Source organism: Meriones unguiculatus, chromosome 6, assembly GCF_030254825.1.
Source record: "Meriones unguiculatus strain TT.TT164.6M chromosome 6, Bangor_MerUng_6.1, whole genome shotgun sequence".
NCBI lineage: Eukaryota > Metazoa > Chordata > Mammalia > Rodentia > Muridae > Meriones > Meriones unguiculatus.
Genome location: NC_083354.1, coordinates 91,216,755 through 91,236,374, shown reverse-complemented (window position 1 = coordinate 91,236,374; position 19,620 = coordinate 91,216,755). Strand labels below are relative to the sequence as shown.

The window sequence follows — 19,620 nt, the reverse complement described above, 5'->3', positions numbered from 1 at the left end:
TTAAACAACATTCTTTTATGAATAATTGTCTTCCCTGGGAAACAGTGCAGAAAGTCTGCCTGGGTTTTATCTAAGTTTTTGTTTGTTTGTTTGTTTGTGTAGTCTTACTTCCACGGAGTAGAAGTCTATTTTATTTTGTCTGTCTGTCTGTCTGTCTGTCTGTCTACCTATATACCTACCTACCTATCTATCTATATACCTATCTATCTGTCTACTTACCTATCTGTCTGTCTGTCTGTCTATCTGTCTGCCCTGACCTGTAGTTTGCTATATAGACCAGGCTAGCCTTCAACTCACAGAGATTCATCTGTATCTATATCCCAAGTACTGGGATTGAAGGCGTAAGCCACCAGGCCCACTATTTGGTTGTTCTTGTTGTCTAGTACAGGGTTACATTAGGAATTGCATTGATATAGGATCCTGGTATGTGGCTCAGACTGGCCTTGATTTAAACTTGTAAACCTACTGCTTTGGTGCCTCCAGTGCTGGGATTGTAGCCATGTAGCACCGTGTTCCACTTACTGTACATTTTTAAAATGCTTGTTTAAAATCTTTGTGGATGTTATGTCTGTTCAGATGAGTTTCACCCATCCAGATGATAGTCTTTTTCCTTTCAGTTTTCAGAAACAGCATATTCTTCTGGGGACTGAAGAAGGGAGGCAGCTGAGCATAGACCATACTGTCTGGTACATACTTACTGGTGTACAAGGGACATCAGTGGAGGGCTCCTCGAATAACATAGCAACAAAGCTGTGTATTTAGCAGTGGTCATTAATAGCTTTGACAGAGGAGAGAGACAAGAGGAAAGATTATTTCCAGCAATCTGATTTTTGTAGACTGTGGAAAAGTCGCCATGGCTATGTGGCTTTTCTAACTTGGGACAATCTCCTCTCCTATAGTGCCAGGCTTCTCTTTCTGATCTCATATTCAGGTCTCTGAGATAGCTCCCTAAATTCCTTATGCACCATTATCTAATGCCTATTTCATTTTCACTCCATTCAATAACAGCAGAGATTCCAGTGAAGCATAGATCCCTTTAATCTCTCTCTCTCTCTCTCTCTGTGTGTGTGTGTGTGTGTATACATATACATATATTTCATTGGATTTCACACAGAATCCTAGCACAGATCTGTCTTGTTTATCTTACCACATACTGTGTGCTCATGACAAGGACATACTCAGGATCAATCAGAGGCAATGCATGTATGTTATTTTAAAACAGAGGTGCAGTTTGGCCAAGTTAAGTATGAAGTCATGAACTACAGGTTTGAGAGGTAGGTGGCAGATCCAAGGCATCCTGACTACACTATGCTGCCAAGAACAGGACAGAGAACATCAAGACATCTGAGAGAAACTGGCCGTGACTAATCTCATGTGTTTTCCAAGGTGGTAGATCTACTTGTGTCCATGTGTAGATCTGCGTTGGAATCGCCCAGAAAAGTCGTCATTTTCGAGCCATACCCTTCTGTGGTAGATCCTAATGACCCTCAGATGTTAGCCTTCAACCCCAGGGTAAGTGGTCACTCATGTCCACCGTGCATAAAGCTCCTGAGAGCCATGATGGAGACTTTGGTCACATGGCTGTCTTCCCTTTGAATGTCTGTCTTGTCAAGTGTGTCTATGGTGATTCTAAGTTCATAGCATATGCTTCAGGATTCTATAATCTCATGGGAATAAAAGAAACAAGTGTCAAGGGACAGCTTTCCTTTTTCTTCTTTGTCACCTCAACCTCCCTCCCCTGTTGTTCCTTCTCCCCAGAAGGAAAATGCGTTAAATCCGTATTGTTAAAAAAAACTCACATTTCATAAACATTTTATGGCAAACTCTTTTTGACATAACAGAATTTCAGATTGATTGAGAGCCAGAATTGCTTTAGTTTATATTATTGTTCATCTTGAAATCATTTTACAGAAACAACTGTATGATAAACCCTCATAAGACCTTTCCTCCCTTAATTACACTCTGCATAGAAATGAGGTATCATTTGAGCCCTTACCGCCGCTTTACTCTTTGTTCTAGCTAAAATTAAAGCTGTTGGGTGAGTTGAAGTCTGTCTTCTTCCAGAAGGATTCTAAGCTTACCTTATTACTTTGGTGTAATGAAAGCCAGAATCAAGAGCCCAAAATCTTTTTGTATTTCAAATTTTATCCCAGTTAGGTGAACATGATTTTGTGCCCTTAAATAAGGAATTGTGAGTACATAAGTGAGTATTGCTTTTATTCTGTCCTTTTCATATAGAAGAAGAACTATGATCGAGTAATGAAAGCTCTGGACAGCATAACTTCCATCAGAGAAATGACACAGGTAAGAATGTGTTCTTGTATTCTTCTATGGTTCAGGCTGCATGAGTAAAATGCTATTTAAAAAATTTCTTCAGAATAACCCCATTATTTCATTTTTCTCCTATACAAGACGTAAATAAGATCATAAAAGTGTGCTAGGATGGTTTAATTCCATCCTGTCTGTGTCTTAAGTGTGCTAACACTGATTTTTAAAGAGCAAATATAGTTGTAATTTTAATGTTTTGTTCTTAAACTTGTGTAAAATCCTTGAATACCTGATATTCAGCAATGTCTTTTAAAATGATGTTTCAATCTAATAAATACCAGCTTCAATATTAACTGATGTTAATAACTTCAGTCATTATTTTGAGTGTTAAAATAGATCTGGGGCAATAGTGACTGCTGTTGTATGTGGATCACCAGGTCTGGCTACAAGTATTCTTTAGTGTTGGCTGGTTTTTGTTTGTTTGTTTTGGTTTGTGTTTGTGCATATGTGTGTGTACATGTCTGTGTGTGTGGTTTTTGAGGTAACATCGTAAGTAGCTCAAGCCATGAGTAGCTAAGGAAACCTGGAACTTCTGACCCTCCTTTGTCTATTTCCCAAGTGATGGGAAAACCAACTTATGTCACCACAATAGTTCTAAAAATACTCTCTATCTCTCACGCGTGTCAGTATTTGTGTGTGTTCACGTGATTTCTTCAGTCCATAGACTTATTCTTTAAGATACAAATTTAGGGGATAGAGAGAAGGTTAAAGGCACTGACTGTTCTTCTAGAGAATGCAGGTTCAGTTCCCAGCATGGCAGCTCAGAGCTGTCTGTACCTTAAGTTTCAGTGGCTAGGACTCGCTCCTCACACAGACATATATGTAAACCAATCACCAGTGCACATAAAAAGTAAAAAAAAATTAAATACTGAAAATAATGTAAACATGTCATCAAATACTGTAGGCATAACACAGAAGCTGTACTCTCTTTGGAATTGCAGCCTCCATAGGACCATGACCTTGTGTCTCTTGTCCTTTAGGGAAGCGCTGGTAAAAGGGGTTGTTTAGCAAAGATCTATGAAAACTTAGCACAGCCCAGCACTTGGAAAACTACTGGTGAAGTTCTGAGGCCTTTTCATTGCCACGAAGTTGGAAAGGGGTTTAAAAATCATCGTAAACAGAAATTAACAATCCAAAATTAACAGTGCAGGTTGTGCAAAGCTTGCGTGTGTCCTCTGCAGGCTTGCCTTGTGCTAGACACCTGTGAGCATATGATGAGCATAACCTGGGGTCATTCATCCTTTCTGAGAGAGGGAGAGGAGAGTTCTCCTGTCCAGGTTCACTGAGTTTCCCTCTGATCCATCCCTAGCCCCAGTGTTGTCTATTCTGCTCCATTGAAGACATTCTCAGATATACATTTCACAATTCTAGTTTTTGTTCTTGAGTCTTTTGGTCATTTTCAATTTTTGTTGATCAGTACTCATTCATTGCTTCATTCATTCATTCATGAGTCTGTTAGACAGTGGCACATGTGGGTATCCATACTTCATAAGTGATACCATTTGCTTTAAGTTCTCTATTTCTTCTACTGCCTGTCCTGGGCTCATAGTTTGAGATATCATCTGGATTATGTTTCAAAGAGCACCTATTTGGTTGAGGAGAAAAAAGAATAAAGTGCATTTTCCACAGGGATAAGAAAGAAGAAATAATGCCACATCTTACATGAAGATAACTATTTTTAGTCATGATAAAAATATGGTATTGGGTATTTGTACTGTGCTTTAGAGTCTAGAGTCTAGACCCATATATCATTCTTGGATTTAAACATGGCTGCAAGCCCTGACACTAGAATCTGCTCGTTGCCAAGCATTGCTTCCTTTCTTCTGGGTCATGTGTAAGCTATTTTAACTGAAGGCAGTAGAGGTGTTGAAACATCGGCCTAGGAAGATAGAGGCCAGAGCTGCATAACTGCCTCAGCACAATGTGGCCCTTGACCTTGGCTAAGTTACTTAATTGCTTGGAGCTTCAGTGTTCTCACTATCCAGTTAAGAAAAGTAACTGCATTTTCCTGTGTAGAGGCTTCATGGATTTGCTGCCAGGACTTATAGAACCAATTTCTTTAAGCTTTTTAACAGTATTATAATAACCCGTGTTTTAAAGCTAGCTCTGAACTTTTATAAAGAACTTGCTCTTTGATTCACAATAAAATGTTTAATTTGGCAGAAAATTCCATTTAATATTTGTTTTGGAGAAGGGTTCTTACCTAAGTTGTGTTCAGTTTTCATATAGCAGTGCATCAGGACTGTAAGTATTTTTTTCAATATTAAAATTCAAAGTGTCCAATGTTAGAGGGAAACATTGCAGGATGTTTTGCTAAGGGGCAGGAGTGTATGAGCTGAACTTAACTCCCAACCATTTTCCTTCAACCCTAAGAGGGGTGAGGCTTATAAAGGGAACTGAAGGAGCTATGAGGAAGACAAAAACGCAGGAACAGGTGATGATACAAGGGGACTGGTCTAGAAATGGGAGATCATAGAAGGGGCTAAATGGAAAATCACTGAAAGCAATATGGCAGAATTTGTTGGTACAGTGTATGCTGTTTACTAGCTTTGCATCCCCTCAAGAAAGACATAGAGGTGTGTGTGTGTGTGTGTGTGTGTGTGTGTGTGTGTGTGTGTGTGTTTTCTGGGTTGAGGGATCACCTCTAGTAATCTTGTGAAGGTAGAATCCAGGCTAAAATTGGCTCAAGTGTCTGTTTTTCATCTTATGTTATTTTTAATTTAGACATAATAACGTAAATATCCCTTCCTCCAATCTCTTCCATGTCCCACTCCAAGCCCCACTCCCTCTCAAATCATGCCTCTTTCTTCTCAGTTGTTTACACACACACACACACACACACACACACACACACGAGTAAACACATGGTTGAGTCTTGCTGAGTGTTTTGTGTTGCTTATGTTTGTAGGATTGACAACTTGGTAATGGATAACCAATTGGGGGATTCATTCCTTAGGAAAACTAATTCTTTCTGTAGACTAATTCTTACCTATAGCTCTTCACTGAGGGGTAGGACATCATGGGATTTCTCCTTCCACTTTGGCGTGGAAATGGTTGTCTTTGTTCAAGTCGTATCTAAAGGCACAGTCTTTCAGCAGTCATCCTGGTCCTCTGTTTCTTAAAATCATTCTTAAGCCTTTCTGTGATGTCCCCTGGGCCTTAGATGTATAGAATTGTGTTGTAGATTCATCCATTGAGGCTGGACACCCTGTGATCAGTTGTTCTCTGCATTTTGACCCATTGTGGCTCTCTGTAATGATCTCCATCAAAGAAAAGCTTCTTTGATGACACCTATAGTTACCTAAGGGTATAAGTATTCAGGATTTAGTAATGAGTGTCTATTCATTACACTGGTTTGGGAAATTGGCAGTGATACATTTTTTCTCGAAGACATATGACCTCACCAGGCATGGGTAGTTGGTTTGGCTTCCAATAGCAGGCATGGATTCCCTCTTTTCAAAGAGGCCTTAAGTCTAAACTGCTACTGGTTATTCTCAAGATATGAGTCCTACTATTGTACCATTAGGAATATGTTGTCATGCTGGTTATTGTTGTAGTTCATAGATGTCATAACTGCGTACGCCTATTGAGTTCTTTTTTTCCTTAGAAGTTTAATAATACCTTTTAGTATTATGAAAGCTACCCTTCAGAGAGAAGGCTTTTAGGCTTTCAGGTCAGATCCAGCTAAAATCCTCTGAGTCCTTTGTCCAAAGTGCATGGTGTCTTCAGCAATAAATCTTCAACTTCTGAGAAGTGACCAAGGACAACAGTAATAGCCTATATTATTTTAGGAGTCTCTTGGGATCTCCTGTTGGTCAAGTCTCTTAAAGCTGTCAGGCACATCTTTTCATGTGCCCCTAAATTGCATTCCATTGTCCTTGAGTGAAGAGGGTAATTTGCTATTCCCATGCCAAGTTTAGATGTTTTCTGTTATAGCTAGATTAGACATATTACTTAATCTGATTTTCTTTTTTTTTTGGGGGGGTGACTTTTTTTTGAGACAAGGTTTCTCTGTGTAGCCTTTGCTGTCAGGATTTTCTTTGTGGACTAGGCTGGCTTCGAACTCACAGAATCTGCTTGCCTTTGCCTCCCAAGTGCTGGGAATAAAGGCATGAACTGCCATGGCCAGCAAGAAAAAGTGATTTTTAAAGAAAAATGAAGGAATACAATTTTGTCTTTCAGGCACCCTATCTGGAAATCAAGAAGCAGATGGATAAACAGGACCCCCTTGCTCATCCACTTCTGCAATGGTAAAATTGTTGTTTTTCCTCCTAATAAAAATCAATAGCTTTTTCTATGTGTTTTTTAAAATTAATTTATTTTTATTAATTACAGTTTATTCTCTTTGTATCCCAGTTGTAGCTGCCTCCCTTATCCCCTCCCAAAACTCCCTCATCTCCTTCCATGTCCCTCCCCAATTCCACTGATAGGGGAGGTCCTTTTCTCCTTCTATCTGACCCTAGCCTATCAGGTCTTATCAGGACTGGCTGCATTGTCTTCCTCTGTGGCCTGTTAAGGCTGCTTCCCCCAGGGGGAGGTGATCAAAGAGCCAGACTCTGAGTTCATATTGTTTTGTTTAAGGGGAAGAACTATTTCATAAGTTCTGCAAAGCTACAGTTCTACAAGCATATGATACCTGGTGATTTTTATTCTACTAAGGAGACCTTAATGACTCTTGTTTTAATTAAAACCTGTATATCACAAGAAGAGGAAGATGCTGTCATGTGCTCAAGTAGGAGCATACAATGCATTTGACAGCGGTTAGTCTGCAGTCTTAAAGGATACGCTTAATTAGATTATGCGTTGAAAGCATTTTGGTTCATCTAATTTTCTAGTTCAGTGAGGACTTGGTGATAAAACAATCCACTTCAGTCCTTTTCATTGAAAATCTCGAAATATGCCTTGTATGTTTTTGCATCCTTAGCAAAGTTGGTAAAATTTGCCTGTTTCTTTGCTTGACCACTGCAGAAGAGGTCTATTTTAACAGTGAGCCTGGTGAGGGATGACACGGCATTTATTCCTACAGTAGCATGAACACAAAGATTTCAAAAAATTGGTCTGATAAACACTGGGAGTGACAAACAGTGGAAATTTTTAAACTGTCATCAAAGGAAAAGGAGTCCAGTTTCCTCAGGTTTCTGATTACCGAGAAATTTTACTTAGTAAAATTGTATAAAACACATAGTCTAGTAAAACCATAACCAACTTTAAGTAAACAAAAATAGCCAGCCTTCCTAAGGGGAGTCTTTCGGCCAAGTGAGTGGCCAAGTCCCCATGGAGCAGGAGGTCTCCACCCATGCCACCCATTCTATTCTTGATGAGGAGGGCTTTCTCCCCCTTAATCTACCAAGTACAAATATGTAATTGTAATCTTTTTCCCCTGGATGTCAACCTGATTCTTAATTTTTGCTATTTTTTGTCTTTCTCTCTAGTTCATTGGTGCTATTCTTCTTTCAGGGAGGAGATTTAATCAAACATTTTGTAGTCTCCTCTTGTATTTTACACACAGTAGACTATGAACCATTCATTGTTTCAAGTGCCTGGGTTAAAATGGTCAATGTGAATGCTTAACTATGTTGACTTTTGTAGATAAGACAATATCAATTCAAAGATACCCTTACCTGTCTCAACAAACAGAATCTTTAAAGAAAACCATTCTTCATTTAGGAGATGTAGGAAGGAAAATAATCAGGTGCATGAACCCACATCTCATTGATAGACTATCATTGTTTGAAAGTACTGAATACCCAAAAGTGTTCAGTTGCTAATATTTGGGGATTTGCCGATTAAAAGTTTTATCTTCTCAAGTTTTATGGAATTCCTTTCCCAGTGAGTTTTCTAGATGAAAGTGTCCTTTTGTTATGTAAGTTCCTTAAATTGTATTAGTAAACCAAACTTATGTAATCAACTGAAAAGTGTTACTGAATTTTGTTTGTGGCACAGCAAAACTACATTTCATTCCCTTGCCGACTAGCATATAAAACAGTCAACATTTGCCATGTAGTTGTGACTGACCGATCATTTCAATTTCAGGGTCATCTCAAGTAATAGGTCACATATTGTGAAACTGCCAGTCAACAGGGTAAGTTCTATTGTACTATCCTTGTTAAGGACGCAGAAATGGGAGAATGTGTTAGTTAAGAGAACTGACCACTGTGGTTCTCAGGCAGCCTTTTCAAACATGGATATGACCCAGCTTCCTTTTTCAGTTTCAGTTTGGGCACTAGCTGCAAACCCTTTTGAGACATCAGACCCGTATTCAGCCTGCACCTTGCCCTTTTAAATAATAGAAAACATCAATATAAGAGAATGCAATCTTCCTACAAGAGTTTGAAAAGTGATATCTAGGGAGAGATTGGAAGGATGCTTAATGCCTTTCTATATTTGAAAGGTAGATTTAGATACCTTGCTTATCAGCCTAAGTAGTGTTTAAACAATGGTTTTGAAACACTAATGTGCCCTGATTGCTGTACTCATCACCACCTAGAAGCACAATTTGTTTTCCTATTTTCAAATCTCCACGTGGGAGACTGTTGCATGCTATATCCCCATGTAAGTATCCAAGGTGAGAGGAAAATAATTAGGGAGCCATACCAGGCAGCTCACGTGATCTCCTTAAGCATGCCAATAAACCAGAAGGATGTTTTTCATATTAAAATTGTGAATTAGGTTTTCTACTTTTAAAACTCCAGGATATTTGCTCAGTGGAGCTGTAGTACAAGCCCGTGGATTCTATAATAAAAGCCTTAAAGATGTGTAATCAAGAGAGCAGTCTAGTGTGAACATGACAGCATAGTGGACTCTGAACATAAATGTCTTGGGTTTGTCTGGCACCTCTAGCTTTTCCATCAGCCTAAAGAAGTTGCTTTGTGTGGGTAATTCCATGTTAGGTATAACTTCAGCAGGGTTCTAAAAAAAATACATAGTTTTTGAGCTAGTCTAAAGGTTATTAGTGTAAAATTCCTGTTTTGAAATTGGATAACTTGGATCATTCCTAAACTGGTAGAATTGTGACACGCCTTCGTTTGTCATTACTTTGACTGACAGCAATTGAAGTTCATGCACACTCCACACCAGTTCCTCCTTCTCAGCAGTCCACCAGCCAAAGAGTCCAACTTCAGAGCTGCTAAGAAGCTCTTCGGGAGCACCTTCGCATTTCAGTGAGTGTGGCTGTGAGGGAGGGGGCAGGCTCCACCCAATATTCCAGAAGTATATGGAAAGAAAACACTGTCGCAGAGGTTGGCGTTAACTCCAACCAATCAGCTGTATGAATATTTCACTTGGAAACTCAGAACTTTCATATGCATCTCGTCCTCCTTCTTCATTTTTCGAGACAAAGTTTCTCTGTGTAGCCATCCATGGCTGCCTTGGGCTTGCTTTGTAGACCAGGCTGGCTTTGAGCTCACAGTGCTCCACCTGCCTCTGCCTTCCAGCACTGGGATCAAAGACCTGTGCCACCAAGCCTGACATCATGACTTCTTAAGTTGAGACCAATCGTAAATATCACTGACTTTTCTGGCTTTGCTGTTTCTCTCCCCACTTCTGTGTTCTAGTGGCTCTCACATTGAAAATTGGCACTCCATCCTGAGGAATGGTCTGGTTGTTGCTTCTAACACACGTCTGCAGGTAACATTTTTTGCATGTTTTAGTCAGAATCAATTTATTCTTGAAGGGAAGATGTGAAATTTAAAACACTTTTAAAGCATTATCCAGAAATTCTAATAAAGATAAGTATATTTTCACAAACCAGCTGAAGCAGAACTAATCTGTGCTTTTCTCTAGGAGAAAAAAAAAAATGAAAGTCACACTTTGAAAGTAAGAGCTAAATCATGACTATGCCTGACGGAAAACCATACAAATATTCAATCCATTATTCTAAAGTACATTTCTTCAGTACTGGTGCCTCAGTTTTGGATTCTTTTAGAGAAGAAGATTGAGGCATAAGCAAAGGAGACACGAATACCACAGATGTGTGGTGCCTGGTTGTTGGCCTAAGGCACGGTGCTTGGCATTATCACTATATTGTACTGAAGTCCTGAACTCTGCTACACTCTTGATTTTAATTATTCCTCTTCAACTCCATCCCTCCAAATTGTTCCTTAGTCAGCACAAAGACATGAAAGGAAGCAGCCCAGTCACCTGAGCTAGTTGTCATTGTACAATAACAACGGGGTGACAAGTAATTCTCCATGTCTACAGGCATAACCCCTTTGAGTTGGGACCAGTCCTTACTATGAGCCTGTGAGGGTCCTAGAGTATAAGAAGGAAAACAAAGAATTTTACATGTTCTGAGTAGTTCCCTTACACTGCTTGAGATGTTTCAAATAATGAAATTCTTTTTAACTTAAAAAAAAAATGAAGTGTGAAATGGCAGGTGAAGCAGTGAATCTCTGTTGATACTTCATTCATACTGTGGCTGTTAGTGTTTATAAAAATGCCCTTCCAGGCTCCTCAGCAACTCTTGCTTTTAGAATTTTATATTCTTTAAAAGAACTGACTGTAGTCCTTTGTGATTAGCGACTCTCCTTATTACTGGTGGAGCGGAGAATGTTCTTTGGCTCCTTTTCCTCTCTCATTGTTTTTTCTTCATCAACTCCCTCCAAACAAGATAATAGTACTTTTTTGACATCAGAGCCAGCGTAAGTGTGCTATCATTTTAATAAGATTTAGGGTTCCAGTATGAGACCAGTTGCCCTCTTTCGGTTGATATTAACTCAAAGCACTATTGATGGCTTTCTCTGTCTTGCATCTCGTGTTCTAGCTCCATGGTGCGATGTATGGAAGTGGGATCTACCTTAGTCCAATGTCAAGCATATCATTTGGTTACTCAGGTAATCCTGCATTTCATTTCTGATTTCAGTGTGACCACCTTTGTGGCTGAAGCATATTAGACATATTTGTAAGAAATTCATATAACACTAGTCATAAAATCCAAAGGCAATTTTTTGCTAATATTTTAATGAGATGGGGGATGTTGGAGGTGAACTGAAAGCATATGCTATAGGGAGCCTGTAGCATTTAAAATATGGAAAAAATGACTTCCTGTGTTTTGGCATTGAGCAATTCCTGTGTAGTTGAATTTATGGTTACTGTATCTTTACATTTTTAAATTTGACTATAAGCTAATTAAATACTTTGTAAACATATGTAAATCACACAGAAGTTTTTAAAAAGAAAATAATAAGTTCTCTCTTGCCCTAAAATCTCAGCATTTGATTCTTCCTTTAACTACTTCCACAATAGGGGTGCATGTATTTGTGTGTGGTATGGGTCTGTCTTTGTGTGTGTTTGTATGTTACATGATCACATTGCATCATTGCATGGAACATTGTGCACATGGTTCCTGAATACTAAATTTTAATATTTACATGTTGTAGGAAATGATACTTAGAGAAATATGTTAAGCAGGAGACCATTAACCTGGACTGTCTGTCTAGTTATTTTAATCAAGGTTTGTGCAAATTCAACTACAAGAAGTTGCTTTTTAGTGGTGAAATAAAATTGGAATACTTAAAAATAGGTTTCACCTAGAAGTATCAGTGATAAAAAAGACGATAAAATGATGATGGAAAAAAAGTGTACAGTTTTAGAGGATTACAAAATACCAAAAAATGGGAAACAGAAATATATAAGGAGAAATTTTATTAGGCAGAATCAGTAGAGAGGTTACCACATAACTGCTATCGTGTGGCAAACTGACTTAAATGGAAGGGGAAACAACCCCTTTATTACGCCCGTAGAGTCTTTAGACCAGGGATCTAATGAATCGGTTTGTCATGCAATTCTTCAGTTTCTCAAAGAATCTACTTTGTAGCACTCAATTGGTGAGTGGTTTGTTCTGGTTCATCTAAGGTAACCTGACTCCAGGCCAGACACCTGGGAGATGAGAAGGATTTAGAACTGACACCCAACCCCTAGATGCGGTTGATCAAATTTGAATGCAAGAGCATTGAACCTAAATGTTTCCAGAGTGCTAAGAGCATTAGGCTGCTTTTGTGTGAGCTTTTCTGTTCTTGTTTCTCAGTTCACATAGGGTCAGTAACTGTATATACACATAATCAAAGCCATTACAAGCCCTTCCACTATCGCTGTTGATAATATTTGTTGATGAAGGAATGACTGGTTCCATTGTAACAGACCAAGTAAATTAAGACATACTGTTATTAGTGAGATATCAACATAATACTAAGGATAAATGTCAGAAGGACAAAATAGTATTGAGATAGGCAATGACAAATCACTAAAATCAGACTTAAAACAATACAGGGGAAAAAGCTAAATATTGTTTAGATAAATAATATATCATCATCATGGATAATAAAAATGACAACAAAATAATCAAACACTGAGATTCTACCTTTTATGCTAGTGTGTAGACTCCTTACATGGCTTTGCGTAAGGATCTGGGAGGAGGAGTAGGTTCAGACTGAATTGGTGTGAAATTTTGTCTTTGTGTATGCATTTATCTAGAAGAGTCTGTAGCTTTTATCAGAATCTGAAGGACTCTTGACATACTTCTAGAAGTGGGAATCAAGAACTTGGGATATAGCTTAGATATAGAGGCCTTGGGTTCTGATAGCCCAGGTTGGGGCAGTGGGTAGCGCTGTAAAAATCTCCAGAGATAGATGAAATTATGGTTGGATTTGAGGTCTGAACACATAGGGCCTAGACAGCGGAACAACCCTGCATGCAGCACTCTGCCATTCTGTTTGTTCAGTCAGCTCCGTTTCCACCTACCTGTGCAACTTTTGGGAAACGCAAGGCTTGGAAAAGGTTAAACAAACATACTTTCCAATTTTTAGCAGCTTTGCTCCTACCACCAAGATATTTATTGAAACTCATGAATTTCTCAATTTCTTGTGTGATAGTATGTTGAATACCCTCGTAGATTTAGTTCTGCATATTCTACAATGAAATATATGTTGGTTCTGTTTTGCTAAAATATTTCACAATAGGACATTATATCATGACTTTAATAGAACAAGAACTAAGACTTATGATTGAGCATAGACCAAGGAACAAATAATTTTTACTCAGAAGTGTGTGATACCATGATGAAATATCTCTTTGTTTCTGTCTGAGTTTCCTACTCTGTATTTTGTCCTTGTAGTCAGCAAACAATAGGGATGAAAGTTAATTCTAATTCACTAAACGTTTTAAAATCAACCATTATGAATATTCCAATTATAGTATGTACAAAAGAACTTTCCCTCCCCATTTTCAGTCCCAAGAACAAACAGAGATTCCTACTTCCTAACTCTTCTGGGAGTTCCTAAATTTGCAGACCATCAGCTCCAGGATCTGGGGCACAAGCAGCTGTTCCCTTGTGAGCCTCTGGTGACCACCTCTGTCTTTGGTGACTAGACTTCTGCCTCAGTACAACATTTGACATAGATGGATTGTGTTTTCATTTGCTTCAATTGGCTGTGCCCCTGAGTTACTACTGTGCTGATGTTTTTCAGGGATGAACAAGAAGCAGAAGGTGTCAGCCAAGGACGAGCCAGCTTCAAGTAGTAAAAGCAATGCATCACAGGTGCTGTGGCCACTCACAAGACTATGCATTATTAGTGGAACTGCAGCCTCATTAGACATCAGGATGCCAATAAATTCTGAGGATTATTAAGCCTAAAAAAATCACTTTAAGTGGTCATTACTCTTAAAGGAATCAAACTCACTCTAAATGCAAAAACTACATTGCTTGTAGGTAATAATTAACATACATTCATGGATACACACACACACACACACACACACACACACACACCTCTTTAACATTACATTCTACCTGCGTTACATACACAAACTACCAACATGCTTGGGTCAGTGGACCAGTAAATGACAAAGAAAAATCCTTCACAGAGAGGGATGTTTAATGTTATAGTGTAGAAGTTAATACTGTAGTGAATGCTAAATGTAGAAAACACTTCTGAGAGGGTAACCTTTCAGTATAGCCTTAGAGATGGAGAGGGCATGAGCCATGTGACTAAGAGAGAGAACATTCCAGACAGAGAAGAATTTGGGGCAAATCTCATGCTCTTGTAGAGAAAACAACCAATACCCTGGGTAAACTAAAACCCATCTGATGAATAATGAACTTAGTGTATCTAATATCTGCATGTAAAACCAGCTTCTGGTGAGGGGCTTTTGAAACCTCCGTGGCTCAGTAAATGTTGCTGTTAAGGTGGGTTGGTTTTTCTGGTCGCATAATCTGGATTGGCTGATTTTAATGTTTGAAAAGATTATGGAAATTTCATCCAGTTTGCCTTGATATAAATTGACAGCCTCACTGGCAAAACTGCCTTTGAATCCCAGTTGTGTATTCTGAGACTCCTGAACTCTGTTCTAACATTGTTTCAGTTCACTGCCCGTATGAATAATTTGGTAATGATTATTTACACACATTAAATGATGTACTGAAAATAGCTGGATGTTAAAAGAATGTACAGATGTTGGTAGACAGCAGTTCACAGCCCTCTTAGTTGTTCATGTTTGTTAATGACAGGCATTTGTGGTTGATGCTTGCTAGAGTATCCCATTTTCACTGTCATTTTTAAATTGTTTTATGATTTAGTCTCAGAAAAAAGGACAGCAATCCCAGTTCCTGCAAAGCCGTAACTTGAAATGCATTGCCTTATGTGAAGGTGAGTGCTGGGGCCTTACATCTTAGCTTTATGTTTCCAAGCTGAAGTGTATTTACAGGGTTTTTGCAATGGAGTAAAGAAGCATTCTTCCTTCAGACGGTCTCAGAGGGCATTGGGGGAAAATGGACACAATTGAGATCAGCAGACTTTAAAACCAAAGTCCAGAACTGGCATGGGTTCAGACAGCACAGTATTATTCCTGGCAGATTTTCTTAATGAAATTGAGCTTCCAGATAGTTTAACTCGTACTTATTCCTGTGCTGCTTCCCCTTTAAGTTGGCACTTGACTGTGTAAGATAATGAAAACCTTGAATGAAGCAAGCACTGAGAAGGTAACGGTAGGACTTTCCCTCCCCCCAGAGAAGGTGTTTCATCCTGAACTCAGTGCAGAAAGGCTGAGAGGTAGTTTGCAGGATCGTGTTCTTTTCTTTGTTCCTGCTCTACTGGCTTACGAGTCACCTTTGCTTTGTGTCAGGACTTTCTGTTCCCATTAATATCTGTCTCAAGTCTTCAACACCTGACTTTTATGTGTGACAGTAAGTTGCTGTCTGCGTTGCTAGGACTGATTTGTTTCTGATAATAATCAGATGATTTCCTTAATTGTGACAGGGCCTTTTGTTGATTTTATTTACATTAATTGACTGATGACATGGTTAGGCATTCAATATATCCATTAGGACAGCTATTTTTGGCTTTAGATTTGAGAGAGAAGGACACTAGTTACCTAAAATGGATTTCTGTTCTATAATTTTATTTTCCCTTTACAGTTATCACGTCACCTGACCTGCACAAACATGGAGAGATATGGGTTGTCCCTAACACGGATCATGTCTGTACACGATTCTTTTTTGTGTAAGTCTGAGTGCTCGGGTTTGTACATTACTGTCTTTTTTACAAACGAAACAGTGACTGCAAGTGTTATTTACGCACTTCAGCCGCCAAATATAACAAACAAGTAATTGAACTTGTCACGAATCTAATGATTATTGCATTTTAACAAGCTGATCAAGGAAAGTGATGGTTACATGCTGTTAATTTGGAAGAACTAAGGGAACACACTACTACCATCTATACATACATTGATGATGACAGAGTTTCGAACTGGGACAAAGAAAGCAATAATGAAAATGTTCTATACAAACTAACATCCATTTCATATAATATAGGCTGGAAGGTACTGCATGTTGCCCTGTGTATATGCTGGCGCACAAGTAGAAAACCATGTTTTCATTCCAAATCAATGGATGCCATACCTTGGCACAGAAAAGATTTCAGGAATAAACCGAGTTATTGGTTTTATAGTCTGGAGTTTCTAAAAAGAAGGTGAAAAGGTGATCTGGGTTATTTTATAAGTCAAAGTGACATATTTCATATGTCAAAGTGATGAATGGCATAAAAATTGCTACAGTCTGTTATAGGTCCGCAGAACCCTTGTGTTTCATTTTGATCCATGAGCATGTGGACAGGTTGTTCACAGTGACAGATTCTGTGGGAGCTATGGTTTTCTTATGGCACTTCTTTACTGACAATAAGTTCCACAGCAATGGGTCTAGCAGCCAAAGCTCCTGGTTTTATCAGGTAGTTTGAGCTCCAGCTCAACAGAAATTAGGAGGAACAAGCCCCACATTGCATAACGTCTAAGCTTCGTCAGCAAAATGAGAACACTCTACCTACCTGCATCTGTTGGAGTCTCAACAGAAAGCAGATGGCTCAGAAAGAACATTGGTACTTTTATTGCCCAGTAAGATGATTTGCAAAGGTGTAGCCATGGGGCAGCAGTTTCTTGTGTAGCAATTTGGATCTACTAGCAGTGGGATTGTTACACATCCCCGCGTCCAGATGGCTGAGACAGGAAGCAGTTCTGCCAGAATCCACTTGACCAAGCCCTGCTAAGGCCAGTGGAACAAAAGGCTGAAGTCTATACATTGTCAACCTATGAGGACCACATGATGGCAGAGAAAGGCTCCGAGGACCTGTGAGCTGCTGGGAAAGCTGTCAGTACACATTACCTTACACGATTATTCTGAGATTAAGTTAAGCCAATGTAGGTCACTGCTGCAAAGCTCATAAAACATTCTCTTTTTTCTTGGCTAGTTGATTATTATCCACTGTTAGAAGCTTGGCCTTCTGGAAATAAGCCTTCAATTACAAAATTACCTTATTGAGTAGGCTTGAGATGTTGATGAAAGGATGACTCCAGGGTCTTTTCTTGTAGTCTGTTCTTTTTGTAGCTTACAAAAATTCAGGTTTATTGAACAGAACAAACAACCTTACATTAAAAGTAGCTCAATTTCCAATATGACTTTTCTATATTTTCATAAATGATATATGAAATACATGTAGGGGACTAATTACAAGGGAAGAGGACCCCTGTTCTCCCCAGAAGTGAATAGAGAAGTGAGGCCAGCTGATGAAAACTGGTGCAGCTAGATGCTTTCAAAATAATTCAAAGGGGAAATTTTTATGAAGATAATTTTCATTGCTTTGTAAACACAAATGAGATGTCATTCCTTTTCTTTGTGCCTTCAGTAGACGAGCTTCATTAGGTAAGACTGATAAATCAGAACACACCAAAGAGAGAATGCATTCAGTCATTATTATACATTCTAATTACAGCTTTTAGTCTCTTCCTTCATAAAAGGCACAACCTCAGGGTCCTTGGCATGTGCTTCCCTTATGAGTGTAGCATCTAGGAAAAGAGTAAATTGATGAGAATGAAATTAACCATTAGGCAATAACTCAGTCTATATTATGTTTAATTTAAATACATATTTTATCACATTTATTACATCACTGATGATAGGAGTTTTGACTCATGGTAAAGAAGTCAGTTAATATGCATTTCTTATAAGGAGTACGTGAAAATACTGACAATTAAGATGATTTTCATGCTAATCTGCTTCCCCAGCACTGTGGAGACAAGTAGGATTTACAAACCTACTCCAAGACTTTCCTTTCTTTCCTCATAGCCCCACCATTGCTGCTGGTTTCATATCTCAGGTTGCCAGACTTCACACCCGAACTGTTATGCTATGATTTTCTAGGCTGAGATAGTGTTCTTTCTCCGTGAAGTGTAGATCCTATCCTTTGTGCTGTCTCTCACACCTGTGTGTCTAGTTCTCACTCCTTGTCCAAATCTTCCCTCCTTCTGGAAGCTTAGGCTCATTGTGAACTGGGTGATGTTCAGGCATATTTGTGTTGTGTTATTTGCATTTATGATGACCTTCTCCCTTGCCCTGCATCCTTGGAGTCACTATCTGGTCCATTTGTCTTTGTGTACAGGGAGTTTGTTGGGTAGGAGAGAATGAAGTCCACCATTTTAACGGCTCGGTGGCTGTTGCTTCTCAAACACCTAACAATACCTTAAAAAAAATATCAATATATACCAAGTGGAGCCCATTATTTAAAATCCCTTTGTTGCATTTCAGTGTTTCTTATCTAGGGAGTAATTTCATATGTCAAACATTAAAAGCTGAGCTATGGTTTTCAGTGTCCTTTCCCTTCTTTATTATATTTACCTGCTCCTAACTTTTATCTTTTTACTATTTTCTCCCATCAACACCATCCTTCCTAAAGATCTATCATTGCCTCCCATAGAATTCATCAATATTTCACTTGTTCCTCTTGATTATAATTTCATTGCTCTCAATCAGTTTTGTACAATGACAGAGCTGTTAACTATTATGATTTCTACACTGATGATACAGGCTTGCTATGCAGATTTATACATCTATTCATTTATCTATGTATTTATTATTTATTTATTGGAGACAGGGTTTCTCTGTGTAACTGGGCTATCCTGGAACTCACTCTGTAGACCAGGCTGGCTTTCAACTCAGAGACTTAACTGCCTCTACCTCCCAAGTGTTGGGATTAAAGGTGTGTGCCACCAAGCCTAACTTGACATGCAGAAGTTTAAGAGGAGAAAAAAAGGAGGAACATCATTCTGCTTTTGAAGCCCTAAGATACTTGCATGCTGAGCAAATGCTCAAATCCAGAGCTATATTTTCAGAGCCTGTTTTTCAAAGCCAACTCAAGCATGGTGTTTTCGACACTTTCTCTGGCTTTTTTGTTAGAAATGACCCCTGAAGTCACCTTTAGTTTTGCCACCGTGCGCTCCCAAGCTGCCTCGCCCCTGCCTTACCTCCGCCTTGCCCCTGTAGTTTTTTGTAGAGTTCTGTTTCCTCACCTCAAGAAGTTCTTTTCATGCATGGGTACTCCCATCGCAGATGACTTACACAGAAGCATTTAGTGCATACTGTATGAAAGCATCTACATAATGCTGAGTGATCTATTTTTAATTAAAAGAATATATGTGACTATGACATTACATTGGTGAGGGCTCTTTCAGAAAAAGATGCATGGATTGGAAATAAGGAAATGAAGTTTTAGGAATCAGCATGTGGATGATAGTTAAAACCTGGGAGGGGCTGAAAGGGTTGAGGTAGTTCATTGTGTGCTGGAAATCATTGAGCTGGGAGACTGAGGAAATGAAACAAAGCTAGCTATGCATGAAGCAGGGTAGCTGAGAAAGACAGAGGCAGAGATAATGAAGCAAGTAAGCAATAAGTGATGCGCTGTATGTTACATATTTTAACAGAGAGGGGGGTAACGTCTCTTCCAAGTACATCAGCCAGGAGGGAAAATGTAG

The 19,620-nt window shown here is 38.9% G+C and overlaps 1 protein-coding gene across 1 annotated transcript in view; it reads left to right on the top strand.

The window, feature by feature from the left end:
* Parp8 (poly(ADP-ribose) polymerase family member 8) overlaps positions 1-19,620 on the top strand; it is a 176,012-nt gene that overhangs the window by 153,697 nt on the left and 2,695 nt on the right. The window contains exons 17-26 of the mRNA XM_060385735.1: positions 1,387-1,512; positions 2,239-2,304; positions 6,511-6,578; positions 8,362-8,410; positions 9,376-9,488; positions 9,882-9,954; positions 11,090-11,159; positions 13,791-13,861; positions 14,900-14,969; positions 15,737-15,821. Of these exons, the coding sequence (XP_060241718.1) occupies positions 1,387-1,512; positions 2,239-2,304; positions 6,511-6,578; positions 8,362-8,410; positions 9,376-9,488; positions 9,882-9,954; positions 11,090-11,159; positions 13,791-13,861; positions 14,900-14,969; positions 15,737-15,821 (791 nt within the window). The remainder of the gene's footprint in view (positions 1-1,386; positions 1,513-2,238; positions 2,305-6,510; positions 6,579-8,361; positions 8,411-9,375; positions 9,489-9,881; positions 9,955-11,089; positions 11,160-13,790; positions 13,862-14,899; positions 14,970-15,736; positions 15,822-19,620) is intronic.